Here is an 18,706-nt window from a genome sequence, read left to right as displayed (position 1 = left end):
ATCTCTCAGCCGATATTGCCGGGAGTTACTTGGGTATATGTCTATGTATAGATGTACTAAACAACTATAAATATGTTGTATAGTTATAGTTATAGATCTAGAGCTTTAGCTTGAGCTGTACGGAGTAGCTGGATTTGGCCCTGCCAAGAATCGGCTATTTATCCGACGGCATCCCGATCAGATAGGTAAGTGGATACATATATACGCATTATATGGGAAAAAAAAGGCTGTGTAATTCCACCGTATAAAAAAAACAATAGACATATACATCATATAGAAGCTTCATACGTTCGTGGACATTGAGATACTAGTAGATCAGTAAAGAGATAACAATCCGCGAAATGGAAACGTAAATTCAAAACAATGGGACGTCTTTCATCGGAGAATCCCTTCACCTCGTCACCAGGACATCATTCATGCCATAAACAAATCATTAGATGCTCGGAGAACAGTCCAACTACATGTTTGCCACAGCGTGGCTCGCTGAAAGTCACAAAGAAGAAGGGGGAGATAGAAAGAAGTATCTCCCCCGAGAATGGGCTGCTTAACAGTTTCAAGCCAATCCAGTTGGAACAGTAAGGGTCAGGATGGAAGAACGAGCGCCACAGGCGATGCAAAGCGTTGAAAAGACAGGGATCGATGCGATCCTCGCGGGGGGAATCAAGGGAAGTATTAAGTCAAGAATGAGCGGGAAAGCAAACAAGAAAATGAAATGGTCTAATCGACCACCTGGCAGTAGAGTTGAATCTCTCCCACCAAGCCCTTGGCGAGCATGTCACGATGTTGTTCCCGCCACTCCATGAAAGCAAGCTGGACGGCCTCGTCACTATCGATCGTGACGAAATCACCATCTTCATCGCGGTAGCGCAGTCGAACCGTTTTGCTCCCGATGGATCGATCGGTGAACCGAGCGAGTTTGGCATCCACGCGGTCCGTCAATGAACGGAACAAAATGTTGGTCGCGATTACCAGCGTGACATAGTTGTCCTCAAAATTCACTTTGGCCTTGAGTTGAGTAGGCATGTAGTCTCCTTCCTCTAGCGGATCTTGGGTCAAGGGTGACGTGGCATGATCGGAGATTTGCCCGGAATTACGGTTGTCGTTATATTCGGGCTCGTTGAAATGCGTGGTGTGGAGTTGGGGCTGGGTACGAATGGGGAGCTGGTTGTTGGTAGGCGAACCGTTCTGGCTGCGGTTGACGGGGGCTTTCATGTTGGCCATATGCGCAGGAATCGGTGGCACGGGGACGTTGTCAACTGTCTGCATAGTGTGCACTCCCATGTAACGCCGTGACTCGGGATTGTTATTGTGGTGGTGAATATCAGGGCTACTAGCTGATCGCATCCGCTGGGTCATGCCATTTGCAGAGTGAGCCTGCGGGCCGGAGAGTGGGGGCAATGATGGGCGCTGAGCACCTCTTCCAGGAGGCTGAGGTGGGAAATATCCGCCAGAGGTCGACCCTTCTCGCGACGTGACGCGAGACAACGCTGGTGCTGTGTAGCGAAGGGAATCCTCATTCCAGACCGAGGATGGCGTGGTGGAATTTGTATTCTGACGACTGAAAGAAAATCCTGCGGATTGAGAACTCGATCTCGTGGAAGGTGTCTCCGCCGTGGGGGAAAAGTAGGAGCTCATATTTCGATCACCAGGGGACATGCTTCCGTTGCCAGGGAACTGAGTGTGCACCGAAAGCGATGGATCGTTTCCTGCATAGCGTGGTCGGGTGTTGGGGTGAGGAACAGAGGTGGTGCTGCCACCGGTGGCAGATCGGGTTCTCAGACTAGTACTGGACGCATTTCGGCTCATTGGGAATTCGGAATGATATGCATCTTTGCTGTTGGCGTCATCGGTATCATACTCTTGTTGATAGGGGTTGGGCATATGCGCCATGCCCTCCATGTATGTGAACTCGCTGTCAGATGTACCAGTATTACGCAAAGTACGTCTCTCAGCTTGGATCGCCCGTTGAGTATCAATGTCCTTGTACCAATTCCGCATGGTGTCTTCATTTACATATCGGATGATGAAATTATCGACGACACCAGGGTCTCCTTTCCAGAAAATCTGAATACGGTAGAGTCCTATTCGAATCAATTAGAGGTATGTTTTTTTAACCCCACAGGCCAAGAGTAATGCTTACCAGGCTTTTGAAGACAAACAATATCTGTGACATTGGCCATATAGATTCGACCCTTCAACTGAAGGCGAGCCTTTCCTTTCGCATTCAAAGACGGCTTATCTTTCTGCATCATAAGCTTGGACTTTTGCTTGTTCGGATTGATATCTTTGCAACAGAGAAGTATTCTCTCGAAGAGATAGATATGGTACTAAGGGCAATGTCAGTAATGTGCCATTTCAGGGAACCAAAAATCATAGGACACTGAAAGCAAGATCACATACCTCTCTCTCACTATCCTTTCCACTGTCTCCCTTGACAACTTGGAAAGTGCCGAATCGAAGAAGATCTCCGAATGACTCCATCTTCAGTGCTTTCCAGTCATCCACGCGCTCAGATAGATCAACTACTGCCGCAGCCAAGTGCTCTTTGTGGATTGCCTCGTTGGCAAAGTCCAACACATTCTGAATACAATTCACTGCATGTGTGATATCAGCCTGGAGTTGCTCGTCTTCTAATTGTTTGCGTAGCTCCTGAGAAGGAACATCCATATTAGCTCGTTAATCTTGAACCTAGCATTTAGCAAACTTACCAAAAGCATTAGCGGGTATCGAGTCAAACGCTGGAAAGGTTTCACGAAGAATCCATTGAGCGTTTTCGGCTGAGCGACCATTTGTTGCAGATCTATATGGCGTGGAGCACTTTGGATTTTGTCCCATTCCTTCATACAGGCTTCGTCGCAACGCATCTGATTGGCAATGAAAGGCTCATACTGGCGGAAAGCATCCTCGTGCAGGAAGAAAAGTTGACCCCAGTTCTGCATTTCTTCTGGCAGGGCGTAGTGCTGCTCCATGCGAATCAGGAACCGTTGGGCAAAGTCTAGTAGGTTGTTTAAGTTGAGGAAAATCTGATGACTTGCATCGCCTGTCAAAGCACCCGTCTCTTCTAGTTCCTTCTTGAGTGCTTGGAGATTCTGCAGGTGATGAACATAGTCACGCTCCGTCTCTAGAAGTTCCTTGAGAATATGCTCTCGCTTGGTAAGCTTCACATTGGCCTTCGCGGAGGGAGCCTCTAGAACTTCAGATTGCTTTAATTGGCCTTGCATCTCGAGGAGGTCCACCACGCGGTTGACCATTTTGATCACTTTGATGAATCCGGTGGTACTCTCGCCGTAAAGGTCAGTGATCAAAAAGCAATCCTGTTGAGGAAATTCCAGCTCTTGTAAACAGGCCTGTAGGAACTTGAATGTCGCCGCTTTGGGACGCTTCGCCTCAGTTACCTTGGCAGGATCAATTTCTAGTGGCTCCTCGGGACCAGATGCATTATAAATGCTCAACAGTGGATAGCCATTTCTGAGGCAATTCCACAAGGAAGCCACCGGGTCCGTATTTCCTCTTATGCGATCATCATCATCCATCTCTTGCAGGTATGACTCGAAGTTGGGAACTTCGGATAATCGCCTCCTCAAATTGACACAACTTTGGTAGATCGATTCTCCACCGCGACGGTTGATAATGTTATCTTCGGCGACCGGAGCGCCACTCATGGCTGAAGAGTCGATCATATTGAATTTCCTCGAGGGCCAGATATAGATGAGTTAGACCAGCCAGGCTCAACTTAAATCTGCACAGCAGACCCAAGAGGGATAGGTTCGGAGGGATCGACGAGCGTCGGAAGTAGGGAGATGACGATCATGGGTTCCCCGGGTGGGTGTGAGCTGCGCGGCGCAGGGAGATGTCAAACAGGAGTTTCGGTCGGAATTCCGGGGACCAACAGCGATACGATCGATTCTCGGTCGCAGGCGTGATTGTTTTAGATGCGTATCCCGGGAAGCGCCCTCGAGATCAGAGGCAACAGGTGATAAATATAGGTATATCTGTTTGAACCAATAGCACGGATATCAAATACGATGCACCGTCACTTTCTGGAGGAAAAGGAGGGGCTCGAGTAATGTATTCCGACTTGCAGCCAATCCCAATCGATGGGGTGTAGGGATTCAGGTGTTTTGGATGACCGCTGCAGCCGGGCACGCGAGTCAAATCAGGTTAAAGAGAGTCCGAAGGAACACCTTTGCGAAAAGGCCAGTCACTAGGACTCAGCGGAGGACAATCGACGTCCCGAGAAAAAAGGGGGTGCACGGAATGATAGAATAAGAGAAGCCAAAAACAAGACGGGATCGGCAGGTTAAAGGATGCCAAGAACCAAAACGACAAGAGCAAGCACAACAGACAAGAGTTCTGCTGATGGAACAGAGGAATAGGATCCTTGGAGAAGAGGGTGAGCCGAAGGAGTCTGTTCAGTTGCCTCAAAGGGTTTAGCGTGTGTTTTATGGGGCGGTGTGATGTGGAGAGGGGCAGTTGGCTTTTGCTTGTGTCAGCAGCCCTTCACCTCCAGGGCTTCAGGGCTGGAGGTCTTGGGGCTGGGTAATCCAAGACGCCGGGGCAGGGCTTGGAGGCTGGAGGTCTGAAAGACAGGAAGGCTGGATAGAAGAGCCGCACTGATGTTGGGGAATTTATATCCATGCATAGTACCGAATACAATGGTACATTTTATATAGGGTTCACATACAAAAGGTACATCCACTAAACTAGATAGGGAAAATATATACCCAAGTATTAAAATATTCCTGCTCTAGAACATTATTATCCCCTCCAGGGCTGTCTTTAGCGCTTAGAAATGGTCTGTGCAATTAATTGTAAGACAGATTTTAGCGGTTCCCTTCGACGTAATAGCACTATATTAGCACCTATTTTGGAAAATGCGATCGGTACTGTTCTTTCCCCCCCGGACTAACTAGATATGGGGTATGCCCTCTAATCGTAGCTATGCCTCTAGCCATGCAGAGTATAGAGGAGTCTAGATTTAATAGAACAGCATATATACTATGTTGTATGAGTTGCTTCCTAACATACTTCTACGGTAACACAGTGATAGTTATGTGAGACATGAAGGAATGGACCCGTTCTTGACTTCCCACTTTTCTTTGATTGATATTTTTCATTCTCTTTGTTAATAACCCGGTTTTCTCATGAAGTACCCAGCCATAGAGTTTTTTTTTTCCTTTCTTTTTTTCCTTTCTAATTATGTATGGGATCAACCCACGTGACTCACAGGGGGAACAATCTATGGATGTGTCCATTTAACGCGCATAATCAAACGTACTCCGAGTGATGGGAGGGCTCTTTAGGATGACTCTGTATTGAAATTTGAATTCCACTAAAATTCTTCTTTTTTCTTCCAATTTAAATTGAAATTCTCGCATTCTCCATTTTTTTCTCTCTTGTGTTCCACTTTGCGACTGAAGTCCCTAGTTCGCGATAATTGCGCTCTATCAATCAGGTGGGCCTTGCCTCGCCCAAACGTGACGTGACATGCACCAAGACCAACATTTGAACCCATCTACTCAACCTCCTTCCTTTTCCCAACCCTCTTACAAAAGGACCCTATTTTCATTTATTAATTTCCTTTAATCACTCCAGGGCTTAAAAGTTCCTTTTAGCATTTCGCCCCCATCGCGCAACGCCATTGATCTCGGCGTCCGACCCATCAGCTCGGTGCAGACCCCTCTGAAAACCCGCATCAATGGAGGGTGAGCCCTTGCCCGATGCTCCCGATGCCCCCGATGCTCCCGATGCTCAAGTCTCCCCTACGCTGCAATTGCAGACAGCTACCATCCCCGAGTTCTCCGCACCTTCTCTGTCACCCTCGTTTAGGCTAGATGAAGGCTATTCGGACGATACTCGAAGTCAGGCTGACAAAGATCTGGGATCGGACAATGTCATGGCGCTTCCAAATTGGGTGCTCGCCCAGTCCGAAGCTGGCAGAGCTGGTAAGATATCCCTTTCCATTTCCCCCTATGGTGATTGCTATGAGTGCGCAGCATTCGCTTCTTTTAGCTTGTCGCTTTTGCGATTTTCCTTGTTAACCAACTGTTTTCCCACTTCTAGAGCTCGCATACAGTCTTCTTCGGTCTCTACGAACCTCGAGCATCGCCGCAGTAGTTGATCGGCTTAACCCCATCCTCCATATTGACCCATGTGTCAGGCTTCCCCGGAAATCACATGGGAGATCTTTACCTACCTCGACATTCGGACGCTTCTGAATGCATCGCTTGCATCCCGCTCATGGCGTGAACGTATCCTTGACTCGGGTCTGTGGAAATTCAAGTATATTCATGAAGGTTGGGAAATGGACACGGGCGCAATTCGTGCGTTTGAGCAAGAGCATTCCGAGGCTATGTCGCCCCAGACCCGGAAGTCCCGCCTACGACACTCGGAACTAGATATCGGGGAACCCAAGCAGAAAAAGCGCGTGCCGTCGACCTGGCTCGATTCACGAAGCGATGAAAACCAGAGACCGACCGTGTTTGACCCTGTCCCCCCGGTGGCCGATAGTGAAGGCGATCACCACATGACTGATGATGACGACCAAACTGCACCTTCGTTCGCTGATGACCCGGAGTCCATTCTGCCAACTAATATTCCCGAATCCTCTTCGCCGCTGTACCCACCTCTGCGGTCGCATCTTCTCATGCGAGATGCCAGCGGAAGTGCCAGAGTCAACTATTTCCACGTCTACAAGCAACGCAGGCGCCTCGAAGCAAATTGGCATCAAGGCCGCTATACCAATTTTCAACTTCCTGACCCATCCTATCCAGACGAGGCCCATCGCGAATGCGTATATGCGATCCAGTTCGAAGGCCGATGGCTAGTCAGTGGGAGCCGAGACAGGACTGTGCGAGTCTGGAACCTGGATACCAAAAGGTTGTGGCACCCCCCCGCTCGTGGGACACATCAAGTCCGTACTTTGCCTGCAATTTGACCCTCAACCCGAGGAAGACATCATCATCTCTGGTAGCAGCGACAAGTCCGTCATCATATGGAAATTCTCCACGGGAGAAAAGATTCGGCAAATTGAAAACGCGCATTTCGACTCGGTGCTCAATCTCAAATTCGATCATCGTTACCTTGTAACATGCTCCAAAGACCGAACTGTGAAGGTATGGAACCGCCGAGATCTTCTCCCGAATAGCAAGGATTATCCGCGTATCTGCCATGGATCAGGCGCCACATATCCTGCGTGGATAATAGATATCGACAAGGTTTCACCGAGTTTTCTTGAAGCCGGTATTGCACACGATCAATTCAAAGCTCTAGAGCCTTACACGTTGCTTATGACTGTGGAAGGACATGGAGCTGCCGTGAATGCAATGCAGATTCATGGTGATGATATTGTGACAGCATCTGGGGATCGAGTGATTAAGGTCTGGAACATTCGCACTGGTGCATGCTCGAAGACCTTGATGGGCCATGAGAAAGGCATTGCATGTGTTGAGTTCGACAGTCGAAGAATCGTCAGTGGGAGCAATGATAACTCTGTTCGCATCTACGATCATGCCACCGGAGCCGAGGTGGCGTGTCTGCGAGCTCATAGTAATCTCGTTCGCACCCTTCAAGCAGGGTTTGGTGATGCTCCAGGTGCCGATGAAACCTTGCGCGGAGAAGTGCGAGCGTGTGAGAATGCGTTCTTCGCCGCTCAAGAGGCCGGATTGGACGTTGACATGGGTCGTCGGGAGCAACGCCGTAATGGCTACCAACCGAACACTACGGGATCACGGGACCCTCGCGATATCCCTGCTCTGGGGGCAAAAATCCCACCCGGTGGTGGAGGCAGTAGCTGGGCCCGTATCGTGTCCGGTTCCTACGACGAGTCAATATTAATTTGGCACAAAGATCGTGATAACAAGTGGACAACGGATCATCTACTGCGACACAGTGATGCCATCACGAATTCCGCTCGTGCGAGCCTCAGCCAACTGGCGCGAACCACAGTTTCTGCCCAGGCTCAACAATTGCAAGCAGCACAGGCTCTGGCGACACTTGGGCAAAATGCCAATTCTAACCCCCACGCTGGTCGTGACAACTCACCACTTGTGCCTCCTCTGATTATCAACTCTGTGCCAGTCCACCCACCTCCTGCTCACCATCATCACCACCATGGTCACCAACGCAGACCTCAAGGGTCCGCGATAGCTGCGAGGGTGTTCAAACTCCAGTTCGACGCACGGAAGCTCATCTGTGCCAGCGTGGACCCTCGCATTGTGGGATGGGATTTTGCCTGCGGTGATGAAGATATAATTGAGGCGAGTCCATTCTTCAAAGGGCTTTGATCTTTCTCTCGCCTATACGCCTTTTAATACCAATATCTGCTCTTGTTTACTTCGGTGCATCTCCGGCATCGCCCTTACTGGGCATGAATTGTGAACCCTCTGACGAAGAGACGGCTCAATTCACTTGACGACCTTTTATTTTTAGCATCCATGTGATCGAGTGTGGTTTCTTTGCCTGGTGCATTGCTCCTTGCTCTCACGCTATTTCTGTCTCCCTCTCTCTCCGGCCACCCCTTGTCCTCTCCTTGCCCATCTTCTCAATGTCGTGTCATACATACGATGGGCCCTTTCTTTCTATTTAATGATGTATTTCTTATTTTGACTTCTTTGTTAGGAGTCATTCCTGGCTATCCAGGGGTCATATCTTTTTCGGCGTTTCTTTTTTTTTCATCTTTTTTTTTCATTCTCATTGTTATCTTTCTTGCATGGCGCCGGTGTGGCATTTGATCTATATCATTATGGCTAGCATCAATCAGAAAGGTTCGACTCAAGACAATCTCCCTTTATATAAAATCACCTCGGCAAAATTGACTCTATCTCTCAATTGGAATGTGGGACCCGTGGATTGAAAAACTTACATGACTCATCAGGAAGTATATCCCACAATAACTACATGCTTGGAACTTCCCCCAGGCTCATAACCTCACCTCATCTCTATATATCATCATGGCCACCCAAACCCCAGACTACCACCTCATCGGGCTATATACCCGCTACTCCAGTAAGCAGCATGCAACCATAAACCAGCGGTCTTCGCTAACAAGCCCTCTCTAAATAGGTTGGACAGCACGCGTCGAAGCAGTACTGGAATACTTCCAGATTCCCCACACACGCCAATTCATACAACTCTCCGAAGTACGTACCTACCTGCCTCCACCCATCCTCAACACAAACCTGAGTATACAGTCACTCACATAAACCATACAGACAAAATCCTATTCCCCAACAGGCCTTGTCCCAATCCTACAATGCCACTCCCTCCCCTCAGCAACAATAACAGACTCCCTCGCCATCTGCGAATTCCTCGCTGAATCAAACCCATCCCTCCCCCTCTGGCCTAAAGACCGCCAACTGCGCGCCCTAGCCCGCAGCGCCGCAGCCCAAATGCATTCAGGCTTCCCAGTCCTGCGGAATACCTTCCACACAAACTTCCTCGCCAGGTACACGGGCAACGTACCGATCCCGGATGGTGCAGCTGCGGAGATAGCGCGGATGTTCCGGATCTGGGATTCGGCGCGGAAGGCAACGACTGAGAGGCTTGCGCTTCTGGGTGAGGTTGATGATGGGTTTTTGTTTGGTGGGTTTAGTATTGCGGATGCGTTCTTTTGGCCGATTCTTTGGGTAGGTTTCTTTCTTTCTTTCTTCTCTCCGGGCGTTTGACTGACTTACATCTCTAGCGATTCCGTTCTTATGGTCTTCCGCTAGATGGTGCTGGGCCTGATGCGCTGGCGTGGATGGCGAAGATGTGGAGTGATCCGGTGTTTAAGGCGCTGGGCGATAGATACTATGCGCAAGCTGAAGACCCGCAGACTTGCATTGCCCATTACGATGATATCTTCCGGGATAGGGATGATGTGCAGTATGGGTTGTTTCCGAGGGATTGGACTTTCTCGGCTTCTGTGTGAGGAGTATACATGGTGAAGGATTGATTAGGGTACAGAGCTCTAACCTATGCTAACTACATGTATTAATCTAATTGCGAAAAGAACTGTACATTCAAGGATGTTAAAGGTTTCCCGTGGTAGCTATGGATAGGAAAGAATCACAGTTTTTAGCGTAGATAAAAGCCACCTCATGTTCAAGGTATGTACCTCCGGTGCTGTACGGTAGCCCCTCGGCTGAGGGTTCCCTATTTTCGCGTTAATGCTTCCCGAGTGAAAAGGTTCGGTCCAGGATCAGACGAGCTTCCAATGGTGCTCTGAGACATATCACCAATCAGACCATGCCGGTTGATCCCCTCGAGTGATCGGAAATCACTCCGGGAGTCCCGAGGTCAGACTCCGCTCTCTTTTGCCACTCGGATGGTCCCCCAGGGGTACCCATGGACCTGCCTAGGACTTACCCAGGTGGATGTCTATGATATCGGAGTATTTATCCCACTTATTCAGTCCATGCCTAAAGGGGTATTCAGCCCCACAGTGCTGTATATTGTATGTTGGAAGATCATGTACTCTGTAGCAAAATCCAACCCTTAAGAAGCTCGCAAGAGAAAACGTGGCAAAGGTGCAAAGGCAAGTTCAACGGAGGCGTTATTCTCCCTCTGTTGATATATATCTCTTCAACGAAAGAACTTGGAATAATTCGAAACATCAGGAGTAAGTTCTTGCCAAGAGTTCCGGGGTTTCAAGAAAATCCCGATCTTGGCATGCAGCGCCAAGGCCGAAGAGGGAGGTTATATTTCCACCAATTTCGGCGGTCTTTCTAGATGGAGAGTTGTAGATGTTTAGATAGTAGTGAAGAGGAGAACATTTAGGTGATTCACCAGAAATATTATTCCAAGAATAGTGATGATACACGGCTGGAAGCGCTTGTAACTACTCTGTGCAATGGAATCGCTTCCTCTGGGTTCATGAAGGATCTTCTCATTCTCATTCAAAATCGGTTAGGTCTCGAACATACACCGCCAGTTCTTCGCATTGCAGCCAATTTACTCTGTACAAGAATTCGGATCCTTCGCAATTAACATTAGCTCAATCCTATTGCGGTGTGGTGCGCGAAGTACCCTCTCACGTTGATATCTTCACTCCTCTGTATGGAGGATCTCCGGGCTCATGCCACTTCCGGGTAAATTCCGGTGCAGAGGCTTTCTAAGGGCCTTCCAATCGAACTGAAGAGCGCTAGCGCGGAGTGGGGTGCGTATAAGGAACTCTAATATACTTTAAGAATACCCACATAGCTAGATAGGACTCATATCTATCTCCATTGGGAGGGGGGTTGGGTTGTTCATGGCTTCTTTCTCGCCTCTCTAATGCAGTCGATTCCCTTTCATAGCCTTTCTAATCCCTAGAGTAGGTTGTAATATTCATGAAATTCTGTTAAAATGGTGAGGTCTAGCCTCCTGGTTGGTGGATCTTCTAACTGCGTGGATAGTTTCAAGGTGGCATACACAGCCACAATGCCAATACTTCGAAATCTTGGCTTTTGGCATTTTCACTATAACTGTGTCTTTGTATTGGCTCCATAGCGGAATGAAGCGCCAAGGCGGATGATATCTAGGTACGATGTTAGAAAATGTCTTATGTCCCCACAGGAACGTAGAGGTAATGTGCATCCCGGCCGAATTAGGACCTGGACCCTGCATAACAAGTCACAGTTGTGGGGTAATGCATCGAATCTATCCAGTCAGATGTTGTTAAATTTATTCATGGATATTGAGGAGTCCTGTAGCCGTACTGAGTATATCCAACTGAGACAGTACTCCCTAGGGGTCCTGTCTTGTTATGATCTCCAAAGATATAAAAGGGACCCTCGTTGGCCCTCGATTTGGTCAACTATCACCAACCATCATCAACCATCAACCGAACAAAATGCACGCCAGCGCCATCATCCTCGGTCTCATTGGCCTTGCCAGTGCCCAGACTCTCAAGATCCCCACCCGTGTGGGCAACATCGTCTCCTTGCCTTCTCCCAGTGTGATCAAGGGCAATGTTGATCTGGGTAACAGAGAGTACGATCGTGGTCGTCCCTGCAACAGCGACGATGACACCGGTATGTCCACATAAAAACCCAAGTCCAAATGAATGGAGCTAATTGAATAGGCTCCGCCAGTGCCGTGTTCATCTTGGAGAACGGAGCTTCTCTGAGCAACGTGATCATTGGAAAGGACCAGCTCGAGGGCATCCACTGCAAGGGAGCCTGCACCCTGACCAACGTCTGGTTCCGTGACGTCTGCGAGGTAAGTTATCCCATTGTCTATCTAGCCATGTGTATCCGATCAACACAATGCTAATGTGTCTTTTTATAGGACGCCATTTCCATCCTCGGAACCGGAGACGCTCTCATTCGTGGCGGAGGTGCCCAGGAGGCCAAGGACAAGGTCATCCAGCACAACGGTATCGGAACCGTCACCATTGATGGATTCACCGTTGTGAACGCCGGCAAGCTGTACCGCTCATGCGGCAACTGCAGCAACAACAAGAGCAAGAGCCCTCGCACCGTCGTTGTCAAGAACGTCAAGGCCAAGAACGTGCCTACCCTGGTTGGAATCAACTCCAACTACGGTGACCACGCTGAGGTCAGCGGTACTTGTGGATCCAACGTCAAGCACGTGTGCCAGGAGTTCCAGGGAGTTGAGAAGTCCGCCAAGAAGGAGAGCCCCAAGCTGACTTCCACCTCTTCGTGCAAGGGACAGTCGTCTCTTTCTTCCTGCTAAATTCGGATTCATCTTTTGATGGATTGAGAAAGGGAGGAGGTATGGATGCTGCCCACTGGCTATTGAGGAGGAGGAAGAAGAAGAGGATGTCGTGGGCAAGCAGATAGTGAAGGCCTCAGGCCATCACACCATCCCTCTCATAGGACCGAACCCCTTTTAGGCTAGATACATATGTAACTATCAATGTAATATAAGACAATGTGGAAACCCCCGAAAACCGCTCGAATCCCTCTTAAACAGTAAACCTGCATGCCATGCTTCTATCAATTTTTCTATTTCAAGCGTCCTTACCATGCAGGGACGAGGTTATGGCCTATATTGCAGAGGTAATTCGAACTACACACCAGGTATCAGTAGTAGATTTGATCTTGTAGATAAGTTTCGTGATACAGGAAACATTTGATACATTTCCGGAGATAGAATAACGGTAAATATGCTTATAATTGGATTCATACAATATCTATTTATTTTAATAACATCAGGCAAATTTTTGGGATATAATAGCGCACAGAACTTTGAATACCCCGAGAGCCAAACCTGACATACTAGTGTGTTTCAAGGTCCTATAATAGCATATATGTATATATATATATATATATATATATATATATATTATAGCTGTGTTGCTGTGGAGTTGGATGGGTTAAAGTTAAACAGAAAGGGTACGTGGAACGAATGATTTGGATCGACTCATGGAGGGATCTGACTTCACAAATATTGCCCAAGTCCAGTCTTATTCTAGCTTGCGGGTTTATATCGAGAGCTCATTTAGCTGCGAGTACTACAACTGAAAGGAAACGACCCAATACCCTGGCGGTTATTGATTATATTTCTATTGATGTTCTTAATGGTAAACCTTAGTTGCCATCCCATCTATAGTGATGATAGGATACGGGAGGCCTTGTTATGCAGATTTGCATGCCGTTCAAGTTCAGCCATCAACATCGACCTGGAGCACTGATTTGTGGATATCCCCGTCTGCGACCTCGACTTGTTTGGGGATTATTGGAATGAACATGGTCGAGGCCCCTAAGCGGCCCTACCGAATAAGTTCTGGCTATGTAGCAGTGCGAGAGAAGCCACTGACTGTATGTACCTAGTAGATTGATTTGCACTTGCTTGCCGAGAAGAGTATGCCAGATGCTATCTGGGACTGAAAGTGTCGGGATGTGATTGGTGAAGCGTGTTTAGCCCAGCGGGCCGTGCTCCCGATAGTCCCCTCTAAGTAACTGCAATGTTTGATCAATCAGAAAGAGCTATTTGCGGCCGTTTTGTCAACCTTAGATCGCCTTCTTCCTTATCTAGGGCTGATCTGCAGTTGACCTTCGTTTGTGGAGTATTCGAAGTACATCGTATCCTAAAATTAACAGCGAGGCTTAGACTCAATGGGACTACTAAATTTCAGTCTGCCGTTCTTCATGGGTATATAAACCGATGTCTATGTCTCTGTTGTCTTCGAATCATTATACAACTGACTCACCTTTCAATAGTCCTTATTCAGGACTAAGTCATACTTCTATTGAGGCTCCATCTTCACAGATTTCTTACCAAAAGCACATTTGTCTAGAGTATTGAGACTCAAAATGGGGACGGCCGAGTTCTCTCACCGTGGCGATGGCGGGAAAGCTAGTACAGCTTGCCCGATGCCATCACATCTGACCCCTGGTGCACAATTCAACTTCAATGGTCTTTCAAACTTAATAAGCTAATTTATCCCAACTAGATGCATCTCAGACCTTTGTCGGCGACTTATCCTTTCACCACTTTAATATGATACTCTCTGGCGCTTGCACAGGTATCACTTGTTTGGTGATCTTCATGGTTATGGCCCGGCATGCAATGCACCTAAGTAACCCAACTCAACAAGTCAAGTAAGTTCAATAAGTGTTATCCCGCAGTGACAAAATCATTGTCGATACTGATAGAAGTCAATTGAAGGATTATGAGAATTGCTACATTATTCCCATTATATACGATCTATTCGTTGCTTTCAGTATGCTTTCCCAACGCATATGTCTATCTGGTTGGATGGACCAAAGTTTTCCAAGGGGTTGCCTTGTATTGGTTTCTCATGTTGCTCTGCGATTTTATTGTGCCAAATGACCAACACAGAGCTGAGTTCTTCTTATCTTTGAGAATTCCAAAGAGATATAGCAAATCCAAAACAACAGATGGGCTGTCATGGTTAAAGGTAAGTTGTCTGAAATTGATATAACAGCAAGATATTCAACTGACTTTGTATACTTGCAGTATACGTGGTTTTTCGTTCTGCAGTATCCCATTGTTACGTTCATCCTTGCAATAGCCCAAAGCATCACGCAAGCACAGGGAACTTTCTGCCTTGAAGGAAACAAAGTCTATTTTGCTCACTTGTGGGTAAGTATATTCAGTCTCTTTAATTTGGTTGACAATGTATCTAATACTTTAGACAGATCACAATCATTTCGATTATATCACTTGCTATGGCAATGATAAATATCATAGGGTTCCACAGCAACCTTAAATCTTATATGGAAGGGCAAAAGCCAATGATGAAGCTCTTGGCATTTAAAATGGTTGTTGGTCTTGAATTCTTAGAGCAGGTCAGAAAGACTCACAACTTTTAAACCGAAAGAGTGACGAACCCCTGACAAATAACAGATTATATTTATGGTTCTTGACTCCACTGGCACCCTTGAGCCTTCTGCTACCCTGAGCTATGCAGACACCATTATTGGCTTACCTACCCTGATTATCTCTCTGCAGGTGGTTCCGTTTGCATTTTTATTCTACTATGCCTATTCCATCAAGCCCTATACAACATTGAACGTCAACTGTACTAGCAATCTGCAGGACCTTGCTGTTGTTGACAGTGAGACCGGCAACCCCCGCGTAAAGCGCTATCAGGGTGGTCCCTTGGGAGTTTATGCTTGGCTGGCATTGTTCAACCCAGGGGAGCTCTTTCGAGACATCAGATCGACATTCAATATGTTCCGTGATTTTAAAACAGAGGACGAGACCGGAATGAGCTTGGATTCTCGGAGGTAAACACCCACAGGCCACCTGCTACGTGACCGGAATCATGCTCCAAGCAGGATGTGGAATTAGTCGAGGAAGATGACGAACCAATAGGCCTCGCGGCCATTTGATAAGATATGGGAGACGCTGCGTATTCACCAGCGACAATAAATGAGGCTGGAAATCAAGAACCTAGCAACAGTCGACACAAATTCCATGAAAGTTTGCTATGATTCAGCAAGTGTAAGAACAACCGGTGAAACGTATGTGTACCTAAAATCAAGATCTTCATCCCCCTGGGATTGTTCCCGGGACACTAGGAAATTTATCTTTTCGAGTAGCTCATACGTTAGATATGGTTTATAGATCACATCGCCTATTCCAGCAGTAAAGGATACATAAAGCAAGCCCTCCTAATAATTTTAGGCTGCAATTTTCTAAGTTTTGCTTGAAATATGCTTTAGTAGAGCTCGTCCAATACTACCTTCAGCTAATGGATGAACCTCGCTTTTCATACCATACTGTTTCTATTAGAATTAAATCGGGTGAGTGGGTATCTAGGTAGGTCATCGGACATATCATTGCTAACGTTACGCTGGATTGCACTAAAACCAACGATAGGACAATACAAACAGAAAGAAACAATTATATGAGAGTTGAGTGGAGGGGCAAATATATACCCCTTTTATTGAAGGAGGAGCAACTTAGTATAACAGAATAGCTAACTAGTTACCTAGGTATAGCCTGTCAATTAGGTAAGATGAAGATTCCCTGTGGGACAATGATAATGAATCTAGAGACCGTGGGGTCATGGGGCACGGTCTCGAGAAACGCTGGGTACTCGTCAATACCTGCAGAGACCGTCAATGGTGGAGAGAACCTCGAGAAGCCATTCAATTCCACGATACCTGGCTGTGACCTCGAGACCAGTTTGAGCCTGGAATCGTCGCACACCACTCACCTCCTGGCATTCTACACTAAATAAGTAAGACGCGTCATATTATTCCGTACTGTGTGGAGTACTCCGCCTTTTGAGGCTGAGATCCCCCAATTCACTGGCAACAAACTCCGCCGATGCGTTGGCGTGACCAGAGCTCTGTATAACTCCCGCTAACTGCGGGGGATGCTTTGACGCTGACAGAGCTCATAGCCGCTAATTCCGACCGGCCAAGGGAGGATGAGATCTGTACCCCGTACTCTGTGCTCTGTACTATTCCGTATCATTATCTTCAACCCATTCAAATAACCATATCGGATACTAGGAGTTCAAAAACAAACTAGATAAGCAAAAGTAGCGCTGATCTCTGTTGGGGGCCAAACCTAATTGCAAATCAGCCCCGGCATATAACCCTAATCCTATTTAGGAAAGGCAGATGCAGCACCAATCAGCGCCTGTATTTCTAGTGTGATTGCGCCAGGATCTGCATTTATACGGTGTACAGTCCCATGGGCCATGTGTAGATCTCTCGGTAGGGCCGCTATCACTCCCGTAACCTAAGTAGACTTCTTCATGCCAAGAGTTAATAGCCCCATTTCTCGATGCCAGAAAGCTAAGCTATCTTAGACAGGCCCAAGCCCCTTGGCTATAAAGAGGTTGGGCGAAGTCCGCTGCATCCTGCGACTAAGCTTTTCCTCACGTACCAAAGCTTTTGAATTACAACACGACAAGATGAGTCTGCGGTTAAGGGAGGAAGGAGGCGGAGAATGCGAGCTGGTGGGAGAGGAAATGGCCACACTGGTGGGCAACGGGGTGAGTAGACGCCGACAAAAGGAAATTTGATCTGTACTAAGCGGAGGTAGATTATCGTAGGATTTGCTGGCCAAGCCCTTTTGTCCCTATGTCTATCGATATGGGTTTTCTTTCTAACGAAGCACGGCAATATGGACATCACACACCCAGAAGGCTCTATCGAGCGCGAGGTCGAACGCAAACGCATGGACTTCGTTTCTAAAATCTTAATGGTTGGATCTGATTTCCAATCGACGCTTGGAATAGCATATTTGGTCACAACGTTTGCACAGGTACGCTGAATATACGTAGGCACAATAATTATATTGTGCTCTATTATCTTGTTAGCTCCGCTGACACGCCTATCCCCTCACAGGTATCCATCATGGACACATACCACTTGCACCTCGTATTCGACATCGCCAGCTTTGTCGGAGTATCGAATACAGCAGCTCTCGTTTGCTGGAGATACTGTCGCGCCAAAATCGACGAACCAGACATGAAGCTTCAAAATAAGCCCAATGTCCGCATCAGCTGGTTTAATGGTCGCTATCGAGCCGTTTACATTTTCGTCGCTTTGTACCTGGCCCTTACCATTCTCCTTGGTATCCGTCTCAATGAATGGGCACCCGATCAGGAACCTGGCCGTTGTTATTATTCAACACTTGTCACAGATCCATCAGACTCACACCCCGCCGCGGACAAGTACTATGTGGGGTTCACCAGTGCCTGGCTCATAGTTGTTGTCCTTGCGAGTGTTTTTGCTGGAGTTAAGAGAAGACGTACTATTCTGGTGCTGTCATCGCTCCACTTCCCCTTACATCTCTATATGACGATTGCTCTTCGACAGGCAAATCAAGGCAAATTTGAGGGAGAGACAAGCCATGAGAATGAGTGGGACTTTGGCCAGACGACAGCCGTGATGCTTCTAGTGATCGCCCTTGTGGAGCTTCTTCAGAAAGGAAAAGAGTACTACGATTTTGAGCGCCATGTGGCTAAATATGGAGTGCCCCCTAGTGCAAATGACCGTGCAATCCAAAAGGATGAGGAGGCCGATGGGAGCAGCTCTCTCCTTGCCAAGAGTTCTGGAGACAAGAATATGGCCGAGGAAAGGCGTTCTACAATGCAGGAGCACACTTCAAGTTGAAGAACCAGATGCATTGTTTTGCTCAGTGAGCGTGGCGTCCGGCTTATATAACGATTGGGTGATATTCAGGACGTGCTTGGTTTTACTCAGTAAGCAAAAGGCGGCAAAAGGCGAGTACTGAAACGGAACTGGAAAGCCACCACATGTCAGACAGTGTCCAATTATATATGTATATA

General features: G+C 47.5%; 8 protein-coding genes across 8 annotated transcripts; 7 read left to right on the top strand and 1 right to left on the bottom strand.

Annotated features, from left to right (window-relative positions):
• Window positions 1-717: 717 nt before the first annotated feature.
• N7487_011311 (Rho family guanine nucleotide exchange factor CDC24) lies at window positions 718-3,680 on the bottom strand (the record flags this gene model as incomplete). The annotated part of the gene is made up of 4 exons (XM_056879041.1): window positions 718-2,081; window positions 2,141-2,327; window positions 2,401-2,649; window positions 2,709-3,680. 4 exons carry the CDS (start codon window positions 3,678-3,680, stop codon window positions 718-720), a joined length of 2,772 nt encoding a protein of 923 aa, XP_056724360.1.
• A 2,018-nt stretch (window positions 3,681-5,698) lies between these two features.
• On the top strand, window positions 5,699-6,117 carry N7487_011310 (uncharacterized protein; the record flags this gene model as incomplete). The annotated part of the gene is made up of 2 exons (XM_056879040.1): window positions 5,699-5,945; window positions 6,077-6,117. The coding sequence occupies 2 exons, from the start codon at window positions 5,699-5,701 to the stop codon at window positions 6,115-6,117; spliced, it is 288 nt and encodes a 95-aa protein (XP_056724359.1).
• A 34-nt stretch (window positions 6,118-6,151) lies between these two features.
• N7487_011309 (F-box/WD repeat-containing protein) lies at window positions 6,152-8,285 on the top strand (the record flags this gene model as incomplete). Its single annotated transcript, XM_056879039.1, has 2 exons — window positions 6,152-6,826; window positions 6,915-8,285. The coding sequence occupies 2 exons, from the start codon at window positions 6,152-6,154 to the stop codon at window positions 8,283-8,285; spliced, it is 2,046 nt and encodes a 681-aa protein (XP_056724358.1).
• A 634-nt stretch (window positions 8,286-8,919) lies between these two features.
• On the top strand, window positions 8,920-9,904 carry N7487_011308 (uncharacterized protein; the record flags this gene model as incomplete). The annotated part of the gene is made up of 4 exons (XM_056879038.1): window positions 8,920-9,006; window positions 9,064-9,140; window positions 9,213-9,626; window positions 9,683-9,904. Coding segments are annotated over exons 1-4 (768 nt in total), but the record flags the coding sequence as incomplete, so codon positions are not given.
• A 1,908-nt stretch (window positions 9,905-11,812) lies between these two features.
• On the top strand, window positions 11,813-12,657 carry N7487_011307 (pectate lyase; the record flags this gene model as incomplete). Its single annotated transcript, XM_056879037.1, has 3 exons — window positions 11,813-11,993; window positions 12,044-12,180; window positions 12,250-12,657. The coding sequence occupies 3 exons, from the start codon at window positions 11,813-11,815 to the stop codon at window positions 12,655-12,657; spliced, it is 726 nt and encodes a 241-aa protein (XP_056724356.1).
• Window positions 12,658-14,240: 1,583 nt separating this feature from the next.
• N7487_011306 (OSTA/TMEM184 family protein) lies at window positions 14,241-15,630 on the top strand (the record flags this gene model as incomplete). The annotated part of the gene is made up of 6 exons (XM_056879036.1): window positions 14,241-14,343; window positions 14,381-14,528; window positions 14,596-14,848; window positions 14,908-15,033; window positions 15,090-15,239; window positions 15,298-15,630. Coding segments are annotated over 6 exons (1,113 nt in total), but the record flags the coding sequence as incomplete, so codon positions are not given.
• An 811-nt stretch (window positions 15,631-16,441) lies between these two features.
• On the top strand, window positions 16,442-16,639 carry N7487_011305 (uncharacterized protein; the record flags this gene model as incomplete). The annotated part of the gene is made up of 1 exon (XM_056879035.1): window positions 16,442-16,639. The coding sequence occupies one exon, from the start codon at window positions 16,442-16,444 to the stop codon at window positions 16,637-16,639; it is 198 nt and encodes a 65-aa protein (XP_056724354.1).
• Window positions 16,640-17,535: 896 nt separating this feature from the next.
• On the top strand, window positions 17,536-18,530 carry N7487_011304 (uncharacterized protein; the record flags this gene model as incomplete). Its single annotated transcript, XM_056879034.1, has 2 exons — window positions 17,536-17,676; window positions 17,760-18,530. The coding sequence occupies 2 exons, from the start codon at window positions 17,536-17,538 to the stop codon at window positions 18,528-18,530; spliced, it is 912 nt and encodes a 303-aa protein (XP_056724353.1).
• Window positions 18,531-18,706: the final 176 nt, after the last annotated feature.

Source organism: Penicillium crustosum, assembly GCF_028827405.1.
Source record: "Penicillium crustosum strain IBT 35664 chromosome Unknown utg000005l_segment0_segment0, whole genome shotgun sequence".
Classification (NCBI taxonomy): Eukaryota; Fungi; Ascomycota; class Eurotiomycetes; order Eurotiales; family Aspergillaceae; genus Penicillium; species Penicillium crustosum.
The sequence above is the reverse complement of the archived record's forward strand: the minus strand, read 5'-3'. Positions and strand labels throughout refer to the sequence as shown.